Source organism: Larus michahellis, chromosome 3 (genome assembly GCF_964199755.1).
Source record: "Larus michahellis chromosome 3, bLarMic1.1, whole genome shotgun sequence".
Lineage (NCBI taxonomy): Eukaryota > Metazoa > Chordata > Aves > Charadriiformes > Laridae > Larus > Larus michahellis.
In genome coordinates this window covers 18,767,546-18,792,950 of record NC_133898.1, presented here as the reverse complement: position 1 = coordinate 18,792,950, position 25,405 = coordinate 18,767,546, and the positions used below count along the sequence as shown (strand labels likewise).

The 25,405-nt window shown below is 40.5% G+C and overlaps 1 protein-coding gene and 4 non-coding genes across 5 annotated transcripts; all 5 read right to left on the bottom strand.

Annotated features, from left to right (window-relative positions):
- Positions 1-379: 379 nt before the first annotated feature.
- On the bottom strand, positions 380-25,396 carry WDR43 (WD repeat domain 43). The gene is made up of 18 exons (XM_074578924.1): positions 25,098-25,396; positions 20,324-20,458; positions 18,565-18,686; positions 13,512-13,632; positions 12,492-12,631; positions 11,903-12,005; positions 10,776-10,840; positions 10,235-10,406; positions 9,699-9,785; positions 7,710-7,841; positions 7,114-7,251; positions 6,197-6,283; positions 4,760-4,791; positions 3,866-3,929; positions 2,843-2,956; positions 2,327-2,396; positions 1,640-1,695; positions 380-1,544 (listed from the first exon to the last, which is right to left on the bottom strand). Exons 1-18 carry the CDS (start codon positions 25,323-25,325, stop codon positions 1,425-1,427), a joined length of 1,986 nt encoding a protein of 661 aa, XP_074435025.1. The 5' UTR covers positions 25,326-25,396; the 3' UTR covers positions 380-1,424.
- LOC141741531 (small nucleolar RNA SNORD53/SNORD92) lies at positions 8,815-8,893 on the bottom strand. The gene has a single exon (XR_012586406.1). It is a non-coding gene; the product is annotated as a small nucleolar RNA SNORD53/SNORD92 (small nucleolar RNA).
- Positions 12,298-12,381, bottom strand: LOC141741534 (small nucleolar RNA SNORD53/SNORD92). Its single transcript, XR_012586409.1, has one exon. It is a non-coding gene; the product is annotated as a small nucleolar RNA SNORD53/SNORD92 (small nucleolar RNA).
- LOC141741533 (small nucleolar RNA SNORD53/SNORD92) lies at positions 13,287-13,370 on the bottom strand. Its single transcript, XR_012586408.1, has one exon. It is a non-coding gene; the product is annotated as a small nucleolar RNA SNORD53/SNORD92 (small nucleolar RNA).
- LOC141741532 (small nucleolar RNA SNORD53/SNORD92) lies at positions 18,219-18,296 on the bottom strand. Its single transcript, XR_012586407.1, has one exon. It is a non-coding gene; the product is annotated as a small nucleolar RNA SNORD53/SNORD92 (small nucleolar RNA).
- Positions 25,397-25,405: the final 9 nt, after the last annotated feature.

Below are 25,405 nucleotides of genomic sequence, written 5' to 3'. Positions count from 1 at the left end.
AAATAAAAGACCAGGTTTACAAATTATTAAGACACTAATTTACTGTCAGTTAAAAACCTTCAAAGCCTCCAACTGCTGCCCTCCAACCTCCAGCTCTCTGAAGACAGAGCACATCTCTTCTAGCTTTGTCAGTAACGCAGTCCCTCACACCTCCAGACAACGATGCATCCCCAGCGCCATCCCCAAGCAGGGGACAAACCAACAGGTAAGACTGAAAGGTAGGGAGCTAAGAAATCAGTAACAATTGATGCTTTGCACAACACTGTAACCCTTTAGCTTGGCTTCCTCCTCCACTAGAAATCTGCTTTCTACAAAGAGGATTTCATCCTTCACCACCACCCTTAGCTACCTGAGGTCTCTCTCAACAAACACCACAGGACAGGTACTTGGTAAAGGAGATGTATATTTATTCACTTTACAAAGAGGGTGGTATTTAGTTGCAACAGCTCCATTTATAGACAAATATATTATTGTACATTATAGTGGTGAATGGCTCAAACCTTTACCTGGTTTTGCTCTTAAAAATGTGTTTGCACCACTTCAGCTCCCATTAGCTGAGCAAATAGCTGTCCTTGTTCTGCCACTGAGAGATTAAAAATCTGTAATAAAGGTATAGCTGTGCGCTACGTATTCACAAGCATTCACCTTCTCTTTTCCCCTGCGTTACTCCCCTCTCGCCACCCAATTCCACAAAGTCTGTCCTCTGGGTTAGCATTAAACTTATATACAGCCTCCATTAAAACAAAATTAGGAGCCAGTGATAATTCTAATGTTCTTTTGAAGCACAAGAAAAGTCATTGATTTATACATAGAAAAGTCTTGAGTTCAAATTTGTTAAAAAAAAAAAAAGAAAAAGCCATTTTTAAGTCACGCTGGCATTTAGATGTTGCCAAGGCATGGCTAAACCAATAAGGGGGGTGGGAAGAAAAGAAATTCAGTAGAGATTTTAAATATTACAAAAATATCTTTTTTTTTTCCTTTTTTCTTTTTTTTTTTTTTTTTAAAAATGCAGCAGGATGTCCACTTGCTATTGCTAACTGAAGCATGGAAAGAAGGTAGAGACCGGTTGTCTTTGATCCTTGAATATTTGAAACAAATTCAATGTAAAGCTGAACCAAGTTTACCACACAAACAGCGGTGGCAGATTTATTTCACTTGAGATACAAATGCATGTCCACATGACAGGCATAATCTGACCATGAGGTGGAAGAAATGTTTCTATAAGTAAGCGCAGGGAAATAGGGCGAGAGAAGGCTGGCATGGTTAAACATTCTGGATTCAGAAACGCACAGTGCCCCACATGTGCCTCTGCACACAGGCCGTGCATGAGCCTGCACTCCCTATATGCAAATATGGCATCTTTCCACAAGGTGATCCAGAATTAGACAGTTTGGTGGCCCACGGGTTTAAACTGTTAAAAGCTGTTATTCTTCTTCGCTTTCGTTTTCTGGTTCCAAATCAGAATCCCCATTGATTTCTTTTTCAACAGTCATGTCTTGTTCATCAGATTGCTCCTCTTTTTCTTCATCTTCATCCCAGTTTTCCTGGGGAAAAAATAAACAGGAACGTTTGAACCTTTGACAGTGACACCATTTCTATTACATGCAAATGGGAGAAGATCCCATACAACTCCACTTACATCAGAGTCTTTATCTGCAATCATCTCATCATCTGAGCCTTCCTCCTCCGACGATTCTGCAGAGAGAAAACAATCCCTCAATCTCGAGAGCAGACTTTAAAATGTCATTGTGCAAACAAAGCCCAACACCACATGCTGCTAAGTCTCCAAACTATGCTATTTCAATTCCAAAACTAATTCTACCTGAATATTTGGTTGATCAACATGAATTAGAAACAAGTCACTTCCGTTACGATTATACAGTATGAAGCTGCAGTAGAAAAAAAGGCAAAATTGAAGTGTACATGGACACACAGTGACATCCACTACCTTGACGTCCTGCTGACCCAAACGTAAAAGTGCCTTGACTGGATCTACCTTAGCAGAAGGGCAGCTAACACTAGAAATTTGAGGTTGCCAGTTAAGCAGCATATTGAACTTCCAATTAACCGATTCTTTATTTTGTGAAGCAAGAACGGGAGGGAATGAAAAAAATAACAGGAGGGGAAGGAAGGAAGCAAGGAAGGATCGACCAACTACAAAACGGCCACATCATTAACCACTGACTTCCCTGCCATGGACTTCCCAAAAAAACCCTCTTGCAGATTGTACACTAACAGATGAGCACAGGAATATGATGAACAGCCATCAAATACTGTCTGTTATGTGAATTCAGGAGCGGAGCTACACCTAGCATACACCACTTACCATCCTCATATACAAGCTTTGCAGTCTGATTAACCTCAGTTACATCCTGAACTGTTTCCGACGCTGCAACCTGAATGGAATTTGCAGATTAGCTTTAGATGCAATCATATATCACAACCTTAAAAGTCAACAAAACAATGTAAACGAAGTCTACATCAAGTTCAACATGCATTAATTCATTTATAGTAGTAGCTTAAGAGCTGAACAAGTATGAAGGACAAAGTAAAATTTTAGAGGTGTCTGCTCAGAAGTGGCCCAGTACCTCCTATTTATTCCCCTTTAAAACTCTATGGGTTAGTAGACACATTTGGCAGGAAAAAACGTGTAATGCTTCCAGTGAGCACGGACTGACTAGATAGTCAATTAAGGGTACTGCTTTGAGTGTTATCAGTCTAGCTGCACAGCAGCTGTATTAAGTTCCCGATGACAGGCCCCATCAGATGTAATCACAACAGGAGGTTAAGTCTGCAAACAATATTTCTTCCACACATCCCATGTTATTTAGTTGGAACTCACCTGGGTGACAAGAATGAAGAGTCTTCCATGAAGACGGGAAAGCTTTTGCAAAGTTTTTACTCTGCTCTCCATTAGCTGGTATAGCATTCCCAGCTGAGGAATAAGGTCTGGCAACTTGGGAGAAGAGAGGGATAAAGAAAACCAAAACTGTTGACCAACACATCACAAATGTCTTCTTTTTAAGTTTTTACATGACCTTTGTATGTTTGAGGCAAATAGTCCTTGCTCACATTATTCTAAACAGAAGGGAGAGATGAGGGTTCACAGAAACCACCTGCAGTTGGATCAATTAACATTTAGGCCATGTTTAGAAACACATCTACTTTCAAAACACGGCAATTCTCATACTACTTTTCCTTTCCATAGCCACTGACATATGTAGGTGTTGAAGCACTATTCCGAAAGCTGTTTAAATGGGAACTGAATATACACCAGTGTACAGATGCAGCATCAGCAACATGTGCAAGTTTTGACACACAGAATTCCTACAATAAATGGAAGAAAGGACTAACAGTGCCAAAATGCCCTTTTCTTACCTGAGCAAGAGTGATTTATCCATCACTTTTAAGATAAGGCTGGACTTCAATCCATAAGCTATGACATTACTTACTACCCTGCCAACTTTGGCCCACCTTTACCTCATAAATCTAGCCATGCCCAAGATAGGCTCAAGATAAGCACTACAACAGCAAGGCAAATATAATTCTGTAAGATTTAGCAACACAGGCAAGATTACTCTTTGACGGTAGCTTTGTTCCGTAACTCTCACAGGGATGACATAACTTATCTTGCTTTGACTTCGGGATGACTATAATTATGTCATGAGTGGCTAAGACAAACAATTTATAACCAATGTGCAGCAATTCAGCAAAAGTGGCAGAACATTGATGGCTCTGTACATTGATTTGGGCACTGTCACATGTGGAGAGCGGGAGACTGATTCCTGAAGGAGGAACATACTTATGTGTAAGCATTTAAATCTAGTTTTAGTTATGTGCATTAGCATTAATGTAAAATACTTACTGTGGAAAGGTAGGATGCGTGTAGAGTAAAAACAGACTTCAGCCATCGAACCATTAGTGAGGCACTGAAAAAGAAAAATAAGTTATATCAGAGATACTGGCTGAGAAACACCCATTTCACATTCTGGATTCTAAACGGTTGTATAGAAAGTGCTCCTCTTTCATTATATAAAAAAGATAAATGCAGATGGAAATATAACAATTTGGCTATCCAGATGAGATAGCTATGTAATTTAGTTGTTAGGAAAAGAACAGACATTTAAATGAGGGATTAAACTAGACGTGTTCAGAGTCTGTTTCTGACATCTTTTATGAGAGGTTTCAATGCATAAAGAGATCAAAGCATGCTACTTCTTTCTCCACTTACAATGAGGGAATTTTTATTTAAAAAAAAAACAAAACAACACAATTAAGGACAGCTAGTCTCAGCAAAGCTATCCTTATGGCAATATAAAAAGACTAGGGGGGGAGATAAGGGAAGTGTACAGGGGCAGGAAGAGATGGTTTTGTTATTAGTTAGACACAACACCAGGAGATGTCTAAATATATTTGATAATTAAACCAAAAAAGCTATACATCTGATAGTTATTTTATTTTACATAATGATCAGGTCCGCAGGGTCAATATTCTGGGACTTCAGATACTTTTCTCAGGGTTATATGCTCATTTCAGACACCCTTTCCCCTTTTTAATTTCACTTCAGCCATCCTGGCAAAGCACTATCTTAATAAAAGCTCCTCTTTGCACCACAATGAGGTGAGAATTTTTACCTCAAGATACTGCATTGTAGTTAACAGTTATTACGGAAATTAATCACATAAATGGAGTGAGGGACCACAACGCACACACTAGAAAAGTTTCAGGTGAATTAAACTGTAGTTGAGTTGTCTCTTACCTGTATGGGTTGCCCTGCAATCTCTTCGTAAGCTAAAAGGACAAAAATAGTCAGCAGTAAGTAACAAACACATAATGACTTTTAAAATCCAACACTGCACCCATGTGATAGTCCCAATATTGGCGCAGAAAGATCTCCAGGCATTTGAAGTTTGCTAGGATTAACGATTGCCAGGATCCAGAATATTACATTGCTGGCTTTACCATCCTACATGCAGGCTGATAAACTCAGCTTCTGCAAGTTCATTATTATAATAAAACTGGAACTCTTAACAGGCAGTGTATCCAGAGAAACTTAAAGCTGGCAGGAATAAGGAGAAGGAGATCCCTTTGTTTATATGTCTCTGTGTATATGCTTAGTAGAGCAAGCTGTTACAAGGTAGACAGGTCAGGGAAACAAGTGAAGGGAGCATCAGGCAAAGACTACTTCACAAAACAAATCTCAAGCTGTGGAGAGGACAGTTACATGAAGATGTCTCCATCCACTGACATTATATAGTCAAACACTTGCACTTAGATTCTCTGACAAAGGTTCTAGAGAAGAAAAGCTGCATCTCATTAACATAAGTCTAAGAAGGTGTCACAACACGTGCTTAAAGGAAGTCTAACCATTCAAAACCTGGCCATCTGCATAATTCAGTTAAGATTAGTACCACAAGTAAAAATGAAGTCTTACTTGTGTCACATTAAAATACATGAGAAATCTAACCACTAACTTATGTTACAGAATGTCATTCACATAACAAGAGCAACTAATTGATGTTCAGTTTGAACCAAGTAATGTCTAGATAAGGCTAATCACTAAAATATTTCTGTCCAAATAGAGATTTTTATTTAATATTGCTGCTTATTCAAGCAGTTCAGAAGCAAAATCCCTTTTAAAATTATTACTAAGTGATGTCACCAAGCTTAAATATAGCAACGGGGCTTCTGAGCTATCTTCAAAAGAGGAAAGAAATTGCCCCTCAATTTCCAAGTGCTATCTAAACTTACTGCTGTAAGTACGTATTCTATTTTTCTTTCTTTCGCGTGAGTATCTAGCATATTTACGTACATAAAACTTGCTCTGGCTAACATTGCTATTTTCATGTTTCAAATTATCATCCATTTTAATAGTTTAAAAGAAGCTGTAGTGGTAACTGTTTGGCACAGATTAAACAAGCTTTAGCTTAACCGCTTCCTTTTCTTTTTCCCACATAATCATTTAAGATAATATTACATAATCTAATGCTCTTCCTGGCTTTGACAGTGGCAGTTTGTCCTTTGGTTACGCTTCAGCCAGAGAAGATAAGAGCGTAAATTAAGAACAATTTCTGTCCTGTAAAACTACCAAACGAATTTCTTTGGTAAAAATAGAGACAAATCCTGGATTTTCCCCAGCTAGAAGGCAAATCAAACATGGCTTGTATGACAGTACGAGAAATGCAGTCTCTCCTACCTCATGCAGCAGTGGAATGACAGCATGTATAGGCATTCTGGCTACTGTGTTCTTTATTACATTTTCCTTTCTTGTGTTAAGCACTCTCTGTTAAAATGGAAAAAACATGATCAGAGAATCATACAGTTTTAACACGTGTATAAGCAATCAGCACAGCCAAAAATTCCTTGCTTTAAATCTCTTTCTACTCCACTATCTTTGTATGCTGAGGATAACAAGTAAGAGAAGATTTACTATGAAAAGGTGTTCCATCTTTCAAGTCAGCTACAATTAACAAGATAAGACTATTGATTAACCCATCCATAACAATCTAGCATTGCCTCTAGCCCACACACCCCATGCTACAAACAAATCCTCACAGGCACATTAAAATTTCCCTTGCTATTTTCTGTGCTTGTCTTCGGTAAATAAATGCCTTTCACCAGTATCTGTGACAGGTAATTTCTATTCAGCATCAAATTCCAAAGATTTCGTCTTCCTGCCCCAGAACTATTATTTCCTCCTAGTGCAACAGTATGCTTTTCAAGTGGAACTGTTGTCGTCAACGCATTTTTCAAACAGTATCTACTTGGAAACCACACACTCAGGAGACTAAGCATAGGTAATGCTCCAGCTCAAGCTAAAGGGAAGATGGCTGCATTAGTAACATCGCTTGTAAAACATCTGAACTGTGACATAACAAATTTATCATAAACAGAAGCGCCTCAAAGTTCACGACTCCAAAAGCAAGGCAGATAACAAAAAAGTAATACCACTAGTATCATTTGTAATACCACTGCCTTGAGGAGCAAATCAGCAAAAAGCAGCTGGGAGGAACAGCAGGTTCTTGACTGTTCAGCCTCCCCGGCTTTCAGGAATGCTCCCCACAAGTCTCAGGGAGCAGATTAAACAGTACGCAATGATCTTGTAACACTTACATTTAAGATTTCTGCATCGTTGCTTTCCAAGCCTTGAACCAAAAGCACCGCGAAGCTATCAGTTTGTGGAAGGCCACCTGGAGTCTTTACTTTGCTCACATCAATATCCAATGCCTCTAGGCGCTCTTCAATGCTTTCCTGCAGATGGTAAACAAGGACGGTGCTGTTTCAGTGCAGTTTCTCAGAAGCATCAGCTGAAAGCAAAGTACCTAACCTACAGCACTCCCTCTGATTCTGCTGGAAAATAACGGAAGTTTTGCGTATTCTTTAAAATGTACTGACAGAATAGCCTGAGAAAAGGAGAGAAGATGAAGTTTTGACTGAAAAGCAGTAATATACCTTAGCACAGAGGGACAGACACAAGCTTGTGACAAAGTTCTGCAGGCACATGGCAAGACTATGGGCAAGGCACACAGGGCTTGAATGCGGAAAAGGTTTTGAGCAGAGGGAATTCTCTTTCATACAAAAAGATGGTATCATTAACCTTGCTTCCACACCAAGCAAAGCAAGTTCAAGTTCATCTAAAGAAGTTACAATGATGATTTATTATTCTAGTTTCTCCGTTATTGCTGTGTTTAACAGAGGAAGCACTTTACCTCTGTCTCTCCTGGTTTCCTCTTGTTTTTCTTTTTTTCCTTTCCTGAGGATGGAGTTTTGACAGCTGTACTATGTCCTGGAACGCCAGGTACTAGAACTTTGGTGTCCGAGTTCACTACAGGCGTCTTTACCTAGTAGACAAAGATAACCACATTTGCATTAATTGCTTTTATCTTGAGCTTTCTTACAACTTAAAATACTGATTTTATTCCAAGACATTCACGTACACAGTAAAACCAGTCTGCCACAACCCATTTTCTTGATAAAAACATTAGGAAAATCCTATGTTTTTAAAAGCAAATAACCTCAAACAACAGTCAGCTAGTTTTTGTAATTAACTAAAGTAACAATGTCTTTGGAATCCACCTGTGAATCATTTTTCTTACAAGTTTGTTCCATAACACTCATCAAACTAAGTGTTTGTATCCAACAACAAATATTTGGATGTGTGCTAGCAATAGATACCATGTGTACTAATAGTCAGGCCCATAAACCACACGCAGATTAATTCAGCCTCCACTGGAAGGTAAGAACTGATCACGAACAGCAGCACAATGTAACAGTAAAAGGTAGTTACTATTCACTTCAGCATCACAGATTTTCTTCTAGGGATTGCTCAGATGCAGAACTCAGTAGTCTGAATTTGACTATGATCACAGTGACAAACAGAGCAACATTAGGTTATACCAAACAAACTCTGGTATCCATCTTCAATAAACACAAAGGAGATTGAATTTTAAAGGTAATATATTTAATAACCAAGGGCTCCCCTGACCCACAGAGGATGTAAGGGAGTATGCTACTTCCAGGTTATCAAGAATGCTACCTGCTACTTCCAGAACACTTCTTTAACCACAGCGCTTTTATGTGGGCCTTTTTCTGAAGTACCTGCCCAAATTACTTGTGGGAGCCCTGCTGGGTGCCCACTGAAGTGATACAAATATAATTTACCACAGTGAGGAAAGCAACTTCCACATTCTGTGTTTAAAACTAAAAAAAAAAATTGATTTTGTGGCTCAAGAATTTTACCATAGAAGAGCAGTGGTGTTAAAATACTAGCCCCTTTGCTCACCACACTAAGCACTGACCTTCTCCCCACAAGGCATGCTCAGACAGCCAAGAGAAATTCGTCTTCACTGGAATTCAGCAAAAAGCGAAACCAAGATGGGTATCATCACTGCATGCCAGGGAGTTCCTACACCTCTCACTGCATTTCAGCTCTGCCACAGACCAGCTCCAGGACTGAGGAATCAGCACAAAACCCCGCCTGGCTGATGGAGCGCCAGATCCAGTAGGTAACTTGAAGGTTAGAAAAACAGCAGAAAGAAAACTTGTCTGCTCACTTCACTGATACTTCAAGCGTTTCCATTCTTCAAGGCCTTGAATATGCACACTGATTAAGAACTTCACAGCCTGTCTCTAAACCCCGAGGGGATCCTGCGTGAGAGAAAACAGTGGCAAGTGGCCTCAGTGGACACTGCTGCCACCTAAGCGTCAAGCTCTCATTCCCAGGTGCCATATCCCTGTGAGTAGGAACATGTCAGGGCCACCTTCAGAAAGAGCCAAACGGACATGCCCTTTAAGGCTCCATTACATTTTAGACTGTAATGCAAAGCCATCCCAACCTCACCCCAAACCACCAGGGTCAAAGAGGCTGTCCAAACTGACAGAGTCTAGGGGAAGGACTGATCTCAATCAGAAAAGAAAACATCAGCCAGTCCCGTCTATCAAGCAGACCTGCTGAGAACAGGACATTCTATGAGCTACAGGAGGGTAACTGTGTGTGAGAGCATACTAGGACACACAGCAGCCACGAAGCACACTATACCCACACACGCCTGAGTGCTATGGACATCTGTAGCTACCACTGCAGCCCTGAGCAGGTCCATCCACAAACCCAACCGCATCTTAGAAGAGAGCAGTGAATTCTACCATTTCCAAAGTAAAACAGGAGAAGCAATAAAAATCACATTTCACGCAAAGCTCACCTTGGTTACAGCAACATCTGTTCTAAGTGACAACGCTTTCTGGACGTCCCTTATCAAGCATACATGGGATTCAGGGGTGTTCAAAGACTAGAAGGACAGGAACAAAACCAGTTAATATGTTTGAGATTGACCCCTGTGATTCATTATGCTACTGAAAGATGAGAACAAATACCAGAGGTATAATGAACTTTTTTTTCACTCTAGAGCAGCTGCTTTGCATATCTGCCTTTTGTTACCAGATCTCTATGCTCTCCAAAGAAGCTCACAAAGGTAAACCAAAACAATATTAAAACCAGTTTCAATGGCCTAACTCAGTAATAGCTGAAATGGCAAAAAACAGCCAGCAATGTCAAGATGTATTTTTAATTGAAAGAATGGAAGAATACAAATCGCCTTTCAAACTGCTCAGGGGGAACAGTCACAGCTCTCAGAAAAGGAGGAAGGAATAAGCTTTGTCCTCCAACTATCCCTCCAACTAAGAGCAGTATGCAATCCATATTACAAAATGTAAAACCTCTCCACTAAGTTTTACATACCACTTTCTCTATGATGGGCTGCAAGAGGTTTCCATACACAAGCAGCAGAGACTGTTTGTCTGAGCAAAACGCAGCTGCTAGAATAGGGACTGGTTTTGGTGTGGAGTCCCCATCATTTCCAGGCGTTGCTATCTGGATAGTACAGTTTGACGTTAAGGGTTTTTTGCAATAACTGGAAAAAAAAAAAAGGAATGAAAAAATTCCAAGAGTTCTAGCTTAAACACTTCATATCTTGCACAACTAAGCACCTTTCATTAGCAGGTCGTCAGCAAACTCAGCCAGTTTACACCTTTTACTACAGTAAAGATGAGGTACAGACACACAAAATCTTGGCCAAAGCAATACTTAATACCAAAGTGCTGCACAGCCCCCAATACGTTCTCCAAAAATGCGTCTAGTAACCCAAGACAAAGAACCAACTGGAACCTGGTTTGTGAACAGATGCAAGAGCTTAAAGGCAGCAGCATGACAAGCCTGAACTCTGCCTTACAGCAATCCCAGACCTTTCCCAAAGAGACCCGCAGGATGAATACTAACTTACCCATTTAAGATATGTTCAAATAAATGCAACTGCCCATCTCTGCACACAACTGCTAACTTCACAGGCTGAAAGAAGGCACAGTAGAAGATTTTAATTAGATCAAAGGACAAACCTCCCATAAATACAGGACATCAAGAGACAGTTGCATGGCTACGACTTGACTTTTTTCAGTAACTAAACACATTAGAGAGATAACTAAATCAGTACGGAATATCAAAGACACTAACATCTCAGGAACATTTAGTACAATTATTAGGAGACAAAAAGACTGTACTTTACTGTATTGTTACTGATATACCCAAATTTGAACAGTTTGCACAGTTGCAGACATATGTCATCATAAGCAGCAAAGTTCCAAAAATATGGTACCCAACCTGCCTAGAGGCACGGGTCTACAAAAGCGCCAACCTTGTAAATATGCTTAGAGGAAAGAAACTGAGATGAATACCCTGAGCAATTAAATGACAAGTGTACATTACAGAATACTCTAAACTCAAACACGTGCAATAAGAGGGCACAACAGGAGACATTAGAAAATACAGCGTGAAATAGTTTTTAGAAAAGGAATCTAAAGGCAGCAGGAGAAAGATGTTTTAAATAATTACTGAAACAATTTGTGAGCATGTTGCACATGCAGACGTTTTTCAAAAGACAACTACTTTGAAAGACTTGTACTTGCTGAAATTAAGAGACTTGGGAGAACGCACCTGCTACTGTAACTCATTAAAGGCTGGCTAATTCACAATACAGTTACACTGCCAGAGCTACTTGACATCAGAAAAAAAATAAGATTTTTTTTTGTGTTTTTTTACTGACAGTTCTAACAACAATTTTGATTACTAAACTTGTTCTAAATAGGAAACAACTGACATTTCCACCATCACAAGCAAAATTTCTGATGAAAACACTGAATTTGCACTTAGTAGCTTTGAAAATTAGTATTTCAAACCATCAGCTTTATAAATGCACCTGTAATATCCTTACACCCATGAACTGGCAGTCAGATCTGACCTCTGCATAACAGAACTGAAATACAAACCAAGCTTCTTTCTTTACACCCTTACAAGGAACTTGATGTGACAACTGACAATTGTTGAACATGTCTGGTTACAAACTATTGCTCCTACCTCTTCTTTGACTTCTGATACAGTCAGGTCAATAAAAGTTGGTTCATCTGTTACTGTGAAAGACATCACAGCATTCTTTTCTTTCCTATCTGACCTGATCTGCCTGGAAGAGACAAACAGCACACGTTATTTACCATAGCACCAGCAGCACCCTCTGCATCTGAAAAACATTATAAAGCCTATAAATCACCAGTGACTGTGGTGGTACCTGCTCCACCCAAAAATACTCATGCTGTAATTTCAGCTTTCACCTAGAAAGTGTTCTAAATTCCAAGTGCAAAGTAACTCCCAAGTGAAATTTAACAAGAGAGCAGCATAAACCTTACAGTAAGTACAAAGAACAAGGAAGCCTATGTTCTTGGCATACACTAGCAATTCAAATGGCAACTGGAAGGATGCTCAGACACAGCCAAGGAAATTCACATCTTCATTCAACAATCAGTGAGTTGAAACCACTATTTAAGAGATCATCACTGCATTTCTCCAGAGTGCCCCTTCTGCTTAACCTTCTGTTTAATCACAGAACGTGTTGAATCTATCCTCAATAGAGATCATAATCGAAGTTACAAATTATGAAAAGCTTACATACCATACACTCAGTAATCGGTCATGTATAGCTCCAGACAAGAAATAAAGCCCTGTAATTCCATCAAAGGGCTTATTTTCATTCATAGGTTTCACTGTGGTAAACATTAATGATGACACTGATGTAGCATGGCCTGTGAAATGCTAAGAGGGAAAAAAAAAAATCACTGATTGCCATAAGCAGTCACATGGCAAAAATTAAAACATTAGTTAGCAAAGGTTAGGAAAGATTCAAGTGTTACTAAGGACATTTCACTATTTTTTTACTAGTGATCAGCTTCCTTGCATTTCTGTATTTCAAGGAAACTTATTCTGACCCTCCATATATTTATCAGAATTTTAAAAGTTAAACGGGGAATCAAAGGCAAATTCACTAGGACTAAGTTCATGCAAAAGAAATCACATCCACCTGCACTGCTGTTACTCTCAGAGACTAGCTGCATCCTATCAGCTAGAAGACAAGAGAACATGTCTGCATTCACGGAACAGCTAAAACATAGTAATTTGCTCATGTCTGAGCTCTGCTCAGGAAACAACAAGGGGTCTGCTCCTATGGCTTCCAACTGTTCCAACCACAAAACTGATAATGCCACCAGTTACATGAAGCTTAGCAAAGAAACCTAAAGGCTTCAAGGATGGACTCATGTTAAGTCAGGGAGCTCACGTGCAAACCCATGCAAGCAGCAACTAGCACTACAGTGAACTGAGCTCTGCTGCTAGGAGGGTATCAGAAAGGGACCAACTGAAAAAGAAAAGCATCCATCTTTCTGCTACAGGCTTGAGAAAGGGTGCTGGTAGCATGCTCAGACACAGCCAAGGAATTTAATGTCCTCATTCAACTCTCAGCAAGTTGAAACCACAGTTGAGAGTATCATCACAGCAACAGCTTCCAGCAATCCCAAAACTGCCAATTGTCTCCTCACACTCAGTGAAATGTTCAGATGTCCTATCAGGAGACACTAGATATGTAATGTCACCAATCAAGAACAATTTTTTTCGCATCTAGTTTAACAAAGTTACTTACTCTGTAGACTTCTTTGGTCTCCAGGTCCCACAGTTTTATAGTTCTACCGGCTGACAGCAGCATTTTCCCATCTGGACTTATGCATAGAGAGGTAACACTGCTATTGTCACCTTTCCACTTGCTAGAATTTGGATGGAGGGTTTTTGTCCAAAGGGAGAAAGATTGAGAAATAGGAAAAACAGTATTCATTAGCATAATCTCAAAATGCACATCAACCATGCTGGAAAATTTAAAAGAAACATTATTTTAAAAAAATAATAATTTAAATAGTCAAAGATGAGGCCAAAGCTATTCTATTTCTGCTTCTCTCCTTCAAATTAGCTTACACAAAAATACAGCAGCTCAAAAATGCGAAGCTATTTAATACTGAACTGTTGACTTTATTTTTTTTTAATATTTGCCTATTCTGTTCTGAATTCCTCTCTCAAATTTTTCTGCTACTCAAAATAGGGTAAGAGGAGCCATACCATTTCAAGACTTCTCTTTGCACCATAATTCAAAAAGCTTACACCAACCCATTCAGAAAGGCCTTCTCAACATTAAAATTAGGAGTTTCAAGGCCCATTCAGTTCCTCGCCCTCCTCCCAAGTCTGTCAATGACACCAACGATAATATGGTTCAAAAGCACTATTTAAAAAAAAAAAAAAAAGAGAGATGCTGTCATGGAAAGCTTGCATCTGCTTTGACGGAGTCTGTTTCTCGCAGGACAAAATTGCAAGGAAAGCATTAACAGAAACCCTTTACAGTTCGGAAGTACCCTGCAACCCATCGCATTTTGTCTGTGAACAGCTGCTCTGGAAATACTTCCAAATAACTTTCACACGCCCAAGCAGCCAGCTCCTCTCCTGTCTTCCAGAACAGAGCTCATTTACTCTATCACTTTTGATTAGATTTCATAGAAACCGAACGTTTTACTGCCTACAAACTTGAGAAACAACGTTATACCTTAAGGAGAGTATGACAAGATTTTGTACTCTCTTCCAAAGAAAAGGTCAGAACTAAGAATTTCAAACCATTTAATAATGTAAACCCAAGAAGGTATTTTAAATGTCCTAAATAGACCAATCTAAACCAGACTGACAAGTATAAAACACAGCAAAAATCCATTAGTTTTTTACTTTGGATACTCTTTATATAATTTTACAAGAAAGAGAGGACATCATGAAACCAGAAGCTGCATAAGGAGACGTACATAATGCCTCTGAGTATTCAGAGTATTTAAGACATGAAAAAGCTACAACTAGAGAAACTAGATGTCACCTAGAATGTTTTAGACCACCTCTCTCCAACACTTTGTCTTGCCTCTTCCAAAAATCTCTCTTCCTCCACAGCTTGTCCCTCTGCCAGAGGTTTCAACGTGTGCTCCGCAGACCTCCTGAAGTGTTTCTATGGACTACTTCTACAGTAATTAAGAAAGTCAAGCCTAAAGCCACGTAGTTTCAATTCCCTATCTAGCAGTCAATTCTGTATCCAGTGGTCCACACCTCTAGAAGAAAATGCCTAGAAGCCTGCAAATCAAAAGAAGTTGAACGCTACTTCTCTACCCCAGGAGCAACTGTCCCGAATTCTCTGTGGGATATGTGAAGATTCATTTTTAGGTCCTGACGAATGTGAAAGAATGCAGGAAATCTCACATGTACATGAGCAATAATTTTTGATAATTTGTTCTTCCTTAATCTCATCAATTTAGGGAAAATTTTAGAGAAGTGTTTTCTTCTGTTCTTTCCCATTTCACTTACCTTAGGTATGACTCATAATATGACCAAAGAAATTTCAGGTAAAAAGCATGATATTATATTGCTGGTGTACTTTCAATGTACACACTCCAGGAATTACTTTTTGTTGCCATCTTTAAAATCAAAGAATACAATGCCTCTAATCACCTTTTATAAACACAGCTCCCCAAAGAGCAGCAGTATGGAACAGGGGCAGAGGGAAACACCCAAGATGAAGTACGACAGGAAAAATTCTCACATTTCCTGAGAAAGCAGCATGACTGGGACCCATTTCAAGTACTTGCACATGAACACATACACTGTGGGATGCAAACAGGGTGAATTAGATGTCCATAGGCAACCTCAGAGCTTTGATCTCACTGGGATCACAGAAAAACAGTGGCAGAGCTTGCAAGAAAGGAGTGCTGCAATAAATGGACCTTTAGGAAGGCACTTCAGCAAGGACATGACAGGAAGGCAAAAAGGAGAGATGTTTCTCCACACAAAAGGGTAGCAGAATGCTTGGAGCTTTCCTCTGAAACAGGCAAAGGGCCAGTGGAGAACTTAGTGGTGTATGAGAAGAGACCAACAAGGCTGATGTGGTGGGCATCTGCTATACATTGTCCGATTAAAAAAGAAACAGATAAATCTTCATAATCCCATGCCCTGGTTCTTCTAAGGGGCTTTAACCACCCCAGCAACTGCTAGAAGGGCAGCACAGGAGGGCACAAGCAGTCCCAGAGATTGCTGGCAAGAGCTGAAGACCTTTTCTTGACCCAAGTGATTTAGAACCATACTATGAAAGGTGCTTTACTGGATCAGGTACTCAAAAAAAAAAAAAAAAAAAGAACTGGTCTGGGATGTGATGGTTGATGACAACCTCCAGCTACAGCAACCACAAAACAATGGAATTTAAGACCCTAAGAAGAACGAGCAATGTAAACAGCAGAACTGCAACCCAGGACTTCAAAAGAGCAGAGTGAAACTTATTCAGGGGTAATGGAATGGTCCATTCTGAAGAGCAGAAAATCACCAGTTATTGCAGAAGGCTGGCTTGGCCAAGTGGGTAACTCCTAACTCAACAAAAACATAAAAAAGTACAGAGAACATGAAAGTGGAGACTGGTTACACAGAGGAATATAAAAATACTGTCCAGGCATGCAGGGACAGAATTACCCAAAGCTTAACTGGTGTTCCAACCAGCAGGGAATATGAAGGCCAACGAAAGGACATCTACATACAGAACATGAGCAGCAGTAAGATGACACTGGGGAAAGCGCAGGCCTGCCACTGAATGGTGCAGGGACACATTCAGTACACAGAAAAGGCCAAAGCACTGAAGAGCAAAGTCTCTCGGGCCTCCCATGTTCCCAAACCTAATGCCAGAGTCAGAGGGAGCAAAGCATTCCCCACAATAATAAAGGGAGATCAAATTAGTGATCACAACAGAAAATCCAACACGTGCAGCTCCTTAAGACTGAATGGGATGCACCCAGAACTGCTAAAGCCAGTGTTATTACAAGACGACACCATCATTTTGAGTGGCCATGGAACTCAGGAGAAATTTCTGATGACTTGGGAAAAAAAAAAAAAAAAAAAAGAAAAAAGAGCAACAAAATATATCCACAAGAAGAAAAATCCAGGAAAAAAACAGGGAATGTTATATAACAAATCCACCTGGAAGCCATTTCCAGGCACACAAAGGTCAAAAAAGTGACTGGGAACATCCAGCATAGATTTACAAATGGCAAATTATGCCTAACCAACCTGACTGCCTTCTTAACAAGACAATGGTCTTGGTGGATGAGAGGAGAGCCACATATGCCATTTAACTTGACTTTAGCAACGCTTACGACAATGTCTCATGCAGTGTCCTTGCAGCCAAACTGGAGATCTATAAACGAAATGGATGGACTCTGAGGGATAAAATCTGGCTGGATCATTGAGTTCAAACAGTTGTGATCACTGGTATGAAGTCCAGATGGTGGCCAGTTACTGATGTCCCTCCCTAAGGACATCCCAATACTGCTTAATATCCTCAGTGACTGCCCAGGTCTTCATTAATGACCTCAAAACAGGACAGAATGCACACACAAGTTCACATTCAATAGTGAATTAGGGAGAGCAGTTGACATACTGGAGGTCAGTGCTGCTACTCAGGGGCATCTCAGCAGGCTTGAGAAAGAGGCTGTCAGAATCTCAAAGGAAAATGTAACGTCCTGCATGTGGGATGGAAAAATCCCAGTGCAGGCTGGGGGCAAATGGCTAAAAAGTAGCTTTGCAGAAAAGACGCTTGCAGTCCTCACAGTCAAGTTAAACATCAGTAAGCAGGGAGCCCTTGTGACAATGAAGTCAAGTGCATACTGATTTGCATTCACTAAGCGTAGTCAGCAGGTCAAGGAAAGTGATTCCTCTCCTCTGTGCAACACACATCTGAGCACTATGTCCAGTTTGGGACAGTACAAGAAAGCCACTGACATAGTGGAGTAAATCCAGTGACAGGCCACAAAGGTGGCTTAGGGACTAAAGCATGTAATGTAAAAGGAATGATAAGGGAACTCGGTGTGTTCAATCCTAAAACATGAAGGCTACAGGGAGATTTTACAGCCATCTTCTGCTACTTTATGACAGGGTCTCAACTTAATACAACCTAAGGATGTATCTCTCTTTTTTAGCGAAATTTTAGGCTATTGATGATGGTCTGTCTGCAGTGCCCACACCATGTCTAGCAAGAGCTGCAGTAACAGTAACACAACAGTGGGAAATGTTATGAAAAAGAAACAACTGCATAAGAGAATGGTCAAAGTGCCATCACATACTAGGCTTTTATTGAAGTAAGATAACGAGGATTGTTAACAGAAATCTTGGTTTCTTCTTTAAACTTTAAAAACAGTTTGACTTTACTACAAAAGAAAGTAAATGCCTACACCAGACATCTTGTTACCCTGCACCAAGCTCTATTTTGCTCAACAGTACTTTAAACAGTAGCAGCCTGCTCAGACAGCCAAGTGGAACTGTCTCCACTGCACATCAGTAGTAAGCGAAACCAAGTGGGTTCTCATCACAGCAAGGCCCTTTGAGCAAAGCCAGGTGCATGTAACTGATTTAATTGGGATGAGGTGTTCCAGTATCTGCGTCCCCAAGCTTCCAAGGATATTTTCTAGAATTTGGATTTTTCAGCATCACAAAAGTGACTGGAAGCTCATGTCCCACTAGAAGTTAGCATGGAGGGACCCAAATCCCTCTCAGCAGAGTTACTCGTTTCATCTAGTCTTTCCATTACATGGAAGCACAAAAGCAAGTGCAAAATAATTTGACCAAAAACCGGCATCACTTACCACTTTACTTTGCAGGTCTGCGTGTTCCATTCCACAATGTGTTTGTCGTCTGAACAGCTATACAAGCAGCAGTTGTCTTGATGCCATCTCACACAGTTTACTTTATTGTCATGACCACCATCCTACAAAAGGTGAGAGGGTCAAGTCATTAATAAATGAAGACTGTCTTTTCCACACCAACAATGTGAACTAGCTGCTCTTTCAAGAGCTAAATTCAAGTCATTGGCAACTTGAAGAGTGCATGTGGTTTTAGAGATATATACATTTATATAAGTCAAAGATATTTCATGTTTTGATACGTACACATAAATAATTGAATTAATTCTTGTGCTAGCAGTTCAGAGTTGACAAAAAAATTGTCCTGTCCACTATTTTTATAGACACAGCCAAACAAGGCTGCCTAACAGTATGAAATTTGCTCAAACTAAAGGCTAGCACAGGTGCCTTGCTGACAGTCATCCAAGCGCCTGCACACTTCAGTACATTCAGAGATGAGTGGCCTTCCCTTTGTACTCAGCATTTGGGAGCAAGCTATCAATCAGATCAGAAGACCCTACAAAGGGGTATCATCCACCTCTCAACAACCAAAATCTCTGTAGCTCCAACATACCCTTTAATAGTTTATAAAAACATTTCCTGGAGTTTACAAAATTTCACTATTTGAATCAGCACCAGCCAGATCAGTCTACTCCCAGAAGTGTCACTGCAAATCAGCTTTAAGCAAGACAAAATACATCACAGTAAGACATTCTATTTCATAAGGACAACTGAAAGTGACAGCTCTTACTCTAGCAGGAATAATCTTTTAATTCAACCTATCTGTAAAAAACAAAGCACTCGCCAAATAATATCTGCTATCCTGCTCCTATAGGAGAGCTGCCAGTGTTCACAAACTGACTGGAACTGTAAATTTTAACCTCAAATTCCTTTACATTGTTCACAGTTTTCAGGTATAAGTACAGCTTTTCCATAAAACAGAGTTGATATTCATTAGCTAGTGTCACTTGCACATATCATGATTTTAAGCAGTCATTGCTTTCTCTAAATTCATGTACATTTATCACCCTACATACAACTAACAGTTTAGAAACAAAAGCATGCCCAAGCATCTGAAAGTATAGCACAGAGTCATTCATACAGATTGATTTTTGTTTGTTATATAACCCAAGACTAAAATCAAGGTACTCAGGAATAACAGGGAAGTTATCAATGAGAAAGGCAAAATGAAAACCAGCATATCTCATTTGAAAAAGGTAATGTGCTGAGAGAGCTCAAAAAGCTTCCACAACGGAGGTATGTTTACAGAAAAGCGCATCAACACGACACCTTCCCAACAATTGACGAGTACTTCAATCCTGCTCTCCTCTCCCACAATACTGCGCAGGAATTGAGGGTATGACAATCCCATGGAGGACTTAACTCTCCAGTCAGGCATTTCATCATTACTGTTATTTTTAATGCAAAATAACAAACCCATGCACAATGTTAATATCTTGAATTAACTTTGAAACCAAGACTTCTCAATGTGTACATACTGCCAACAATAGAAAAAGCACAATTTGAAAATTCTCAAGCACCTGAATTGCTGCATCTCTATCCACATACGCAAGAAAAAAGAAAAGTTTGCATTTTTTTAAGAAACAAAAAAAATCTGGATAATTGGGTTAGCTTATTCCATTTTTGAACAGCAGAAAGAACAGCATAAACTGACTGAAACCATCAGTATTTGGTAGCATGTGATGAAGAGTGTATTACTTACTAGCTTGCTCTGTAATTCTCCTTTTACTGTGCTGTACAACAAAACACTACCAACTGCTGTACCAATAGCCAGGATATCTAACTGCTTGTCCACTTCTGCAACTTCAGACTTCCGTTTTTTCCTCTGTGGACCATCCTGGAAAATGAAAAAAGAGAAAACATGAAATAAATTAGGCTGACCAGCTAATCCTGTAAGTTTGAGACCAAATCAGCCAGTACAAACTCTGCCAAGACACAAAATGAAGACGCTGAAGGGCACTGCAACCTAAGGAATCATCTTGTACCTCCATGTACAAGGTAACAAAGTTGCTATGAGTCAGCTGGAAACATTTGGTGGAGGCCATTTTGCTAGCCCAACAACCACATACATGAGAGAAAAAAAACCCCACATTTCAGTTTTCAACAGAGTTCGTGTCCCAGAGGCAAAGATCTACACAATCAGAAAACGTCATCCACAAAGTGGAAACGCTTCATCAAGAATGATCAGTTTATTTTTTCTCAAAAGCTATTCAGAAGAGTCTTGCAAATATTAAGTATTCATAATACCTCTTAAAAAGAAAGTGCTACTCCGCTCTGCAGAGAGAAGCAACCCGGACTTGAAGCCAAGTGCTCTACCCAGGTCCTGTTGTCAGTACCAGAGGTCCCACTATGATCAGGCAATTCTTAAGCCTTCATTCTCTTGCTTCGCAAGTGCTATCAAGCAACCGCTTCAAGAAGGAATTTCGCTTAATCTCTCTTAACCAAAAACAGGTGAATGGAGCACATAACCGGGAAGGGGAGAAGGAATAAAACTGGCTCTTGAGCACATAAAATGAAAATAAAGAGGGCAGAAGCAGTCACTACATTTATTCTCACTAGGTTAATCCCACATAAAACTTATCACAAACACACAAAAGAAAAAAAAAAAAACTGTTCAAGGACTTCAGAAGAAAAAAAATCATCCCTAACACTGCTGATTAGTTCTTAAATTGGATTTTGGAAGTCTCCTTGCATTTGTTATGTCACAGCTCCACAATTTTAAAACAAAAAATTATACACAAGCTAATGCTTCCTCTACACAACAAATATATTTGCACTGATGAGCAGCCAGAAGAAGCCAAAGGAGACTGATAAACTGTGACCAATCAGCTCTGTGAAAGCTCCATGTGTTGTAGCTAATCTGCAATACAACAGGCATCACACGGCAAACGTAAATAATTTTTACGCGGGTCCAGAGATACAACAATCAGGAGCTGAAGGTCTTTACCACAACTACAATTTAAAATTTTAACAATGCAGGATAAATACTTTGGTTCTTTGAAGTTGGACTTTCTTTTCCTCTGTATTTAACACAGACAACACCTTCTGAAAGGAAAAGTATTTTGGATTAGGCCAATAAATACCAAAATGCTATATAGATACTTTTACAAAAAAAAAAAGCAGACTCTTGAGAAAAGAGATTACATTGGTTTTTTGCAAGCATTTGTTTAGGCTCCAGCTTTCCTGGTAAAGAAGTGTTTTACGAAAACATAGGTGCTGAGAAACCACCACAGTTGCAAAGCACAACCAAGTAAATCAACCTGGTTTTCAGAAAATATAAAAGACTCAACTAGTTAAATTTTTGGCAGCAATGCCACCTAAGCCATCCTGAAACTGCTGTCTGACATGCAAAGACAAGGGCCACATAGCCAGTGGAGACACAAGTACAGTTTATGTGTTTTCTGGTACTTTTCGCTCTTTATGTAGCTTTACTAATTACTCCACACACCCCCACTGCGAAGCAAAACCACAATTAAGAACAGATTTTATTCTCTTCCCTTGCATAAATCTTAACTAAAATTTGTTCACCCTCCATTTCAGTTTGTTATGGCAAATCCCCCTTGGAACAACGCAAAAATACAAAAAAATTCCCACTAAAGTCCACAGTTACTTCAATGTCAAGAAAGGCAGAGGCAGTGAATGTTTTTCCAATTATTTTTTCACAGGTATTTCTTTACTGACCACTCTTGATCAGCATTACTAGTGGGGCATTTTGTTAGAAATTTTTGCATGAAAGAAATGCCAGTGGAAAATTCAGACACCTATTAACAGTGGAGATTATTTAGAAAAAAAAACACTATGAGAACTAAAAAACATGTTAAAAATAAAAAAAAAATCAATTGATCTTCTCTACCCTGCATTAGATCAGTACATAGACAGACTACCAACTGCAGTAGAGATCCATGTGGAATTCACTTGTGGATCAGGGTCTTACAGATGTAAGAGCACCCTGTTTTCATGGATAGGATAGGACAGAGCAGCTGAACTATACCAAGTATCAGTTTCCTTTTAATTGGTTTGTTTTGAGGGTTTTTTTTCCAGATTTATGGAAACTCAAGTTTATTTAGAAATCCTTCAGTTTTGCCTGAAAAACCACAGCGTTTTATTTAGTAGAGGTGGTTAAAAGTTACTTGTAAGTGGAGTGTGCACATATTTTTCCATAATGTTCTTACTTGAGGTCAGCCAATGAGACTTTTGGGTTTTTTTAAAGAGAAATCCAATCTCTGCTGCTCACGTGTGAAGTAAAGCACTTCAAACACCGAAATGAAGGGAAGCCTAAGAGTCTTGAGAGTTGAAGATGGTGGAGCAGTTGCAACTTATTAGGGAGAAAGTGGAAGAAGGTATTTTGACAGTCGGTAGTCCATATACTCTTGCGCAAGGCACCACTTCATGGAGCAGGAGACGGTGAACACCACCAGCAGGAAACACTGACACTACCAAAGCACATGTGCAGGGAACATCCCAATAAGCCACCACTGCATCAGCAATTCCAGGGCCTGCAGATCAAACTTAATTTCTAATATTCCCCTGTAACACATGGCCTTCGTTAATATGGCAGCAGTCCAAACCATACTTAGTATAGGCGTAACTTGGCCAAACACCATTTAAAGATATCTACTGGCACAGTTTTACTCCTGAACACCAGACACTGGTACTATCCAGAGAGATGTCAACTCTCCAGGAATAAAAAAATTTAAAAAAAAGATTAAATAATGTCAGAAAAGCCACATTCAATAAAATATATTTGGCAGAATCATCACAGCTTTGGTTCTTCAGTTCAGTCTAAAGACACACCAATGAATTATAAAAGTTTATGGCAAAATTATTCCAAGAAATGGCATGTTTTCCAGGTCCACTTGAAAACGTACCAACTTTCAAGCAGTGGACAGCATTCAAACTACTGGAATAATTAAAAAGCACTGACAGGTAGCCAAATGCTGCCTGATTGTTTTCCATACAGCCCTAAACCAGGTTAAATTGGAGCATCTGTGGCTTTTAGGGGTTGGTCTCTAGAAAAGGCTTAGTTTTTAAAAGCCACTCAGAAACCTCCAGTGCTTGACTTAACAGCACCACAGCAGTGCACTATGTTAGGTCAAGTTTTATTTCACACACGATAGATTAACACCATTTTCACATGCCAGCTTCAGTTTATTTAAGAGGGAAGAACCACCTACAGAGGCCTGCAACTAATGCGTGTATTCTTTGTTCTTCAAAGTTACATGACAAACGAACAGGTTAAGGCCAATCTGAAACTAACCCTTTCTGCCACAGTCTTCAAATGTTCTGGGAGTTTTCAAAGTCCAGGGACTAAGGTGCTCAACTGAGAAAAATGACACAATGCTGTCTTCCTTTGGATTGGTAATCTGTGTTAAGCGTTTTGAAATATCTCTTACAGTATTTCAAATATACTAAATTATTGATATACCAGAAGATGTTTTAAAAAGCCCTCCCTACTTCTTATGATAAAGGGGGTGGATTTCACATACTTTATCCAGGGGATAATTTTCTGTCTCAGGAAATGGTATGTTCTAGCTAAGGACATGTTGAAGGACTACTTCAACATAAAGAGGATGCAAAGGTACCTTACTGTATATACTCCAGATATTTTCACGTCGAGTATTCATCTGAGGTGAATTTAAATAAAACAAATTCAAGGTGGAGAACATCCAAGCCTCCTGATGTCTGCTCTGAATAAAGCTACTGAAAACCTTCTCGCAGGATTCCTGAGCTCGAGAAGACACATGATGGACAGCGTAGCAGCTTGCATGGAAATACTTACAATGGTAAGGGAGTACGGAAAGATACTACCTTTACTGGAATGTGAATTGTACGTAAGCTAAGTGGACACACAGCAGCCGACCTGCTCTGTAGCATCACCTTTTCAATGAAGGCGAGATGCGCCATGAAGTAACATACCTCGCTCCTTCAAGGAAGGCTTCTTCCATGCAGGTTATACGAAAAACAAATGATTTTACACAGTCAGTGCTTCTGTTGATAGTCCCCTCTTTTTTTGTTTTAAAAAAAAATAACAATAAAGCATCCAGTGCCGCTTCCCCCACTGACACGTGAAATTTGCCCTGTAACCAACAATCCTGCGATGCTCCTCTGAGGGGAGCGGATCCCGCCCCCCCCCGTACCCCCCCACCCGGGGGGACGCCACGCGTGGACATGCCCCACGAACTGCGGGGATTGGAGGGGGTGGTATCCCGTACCGAACTCCACGAAGCTCTGGTCCTCCCCTACAGGACCCTCACTCCTGTTCCCCAACGCCGGGACGCCGGGTCTCCTCTCCCCGGCCCGCCCGTCCACGCCGACCCTCCGCCACATGGCGCCGGGAGGGCGGGGTGAAGCCGAGCGGGCCGCGGCCACGCGTCGAGACAGCCCGAGGTACCGCCATCCCCTCCTTTTTCTTCCCTGGTGCGTGTGTGTCCCCTCACCCCCCTTTTCCCCCACAGACCCACACACACCCCCCGTACCTTGCTGGGGGGCGGGCGGCCCCCCGGCGGGGCCCAGGCCAGGCAAGTACAGGCAGCGCTGAGGTGGGCGGAGGGCACGTACTCCTGCTGCAACCGGCTGCTCGCCGTCTCCCACACCCGCAGCCGCCCATCCGGGCCGGAGATGGCGAAAAAACGGCGGTCGCAGGGGGAGAAGGCGCAAAGGGCCGCCGTCGCCGCCGCCTCCCCGCCACACGCTGCCGCCGCCATGGCGCTTCACCTCGCCCGGCCCCTCCGCGCCGGCGCATGCACAGGCCGCGTGCTCGCCACCGCGCGCCTGCGCCGCGCTC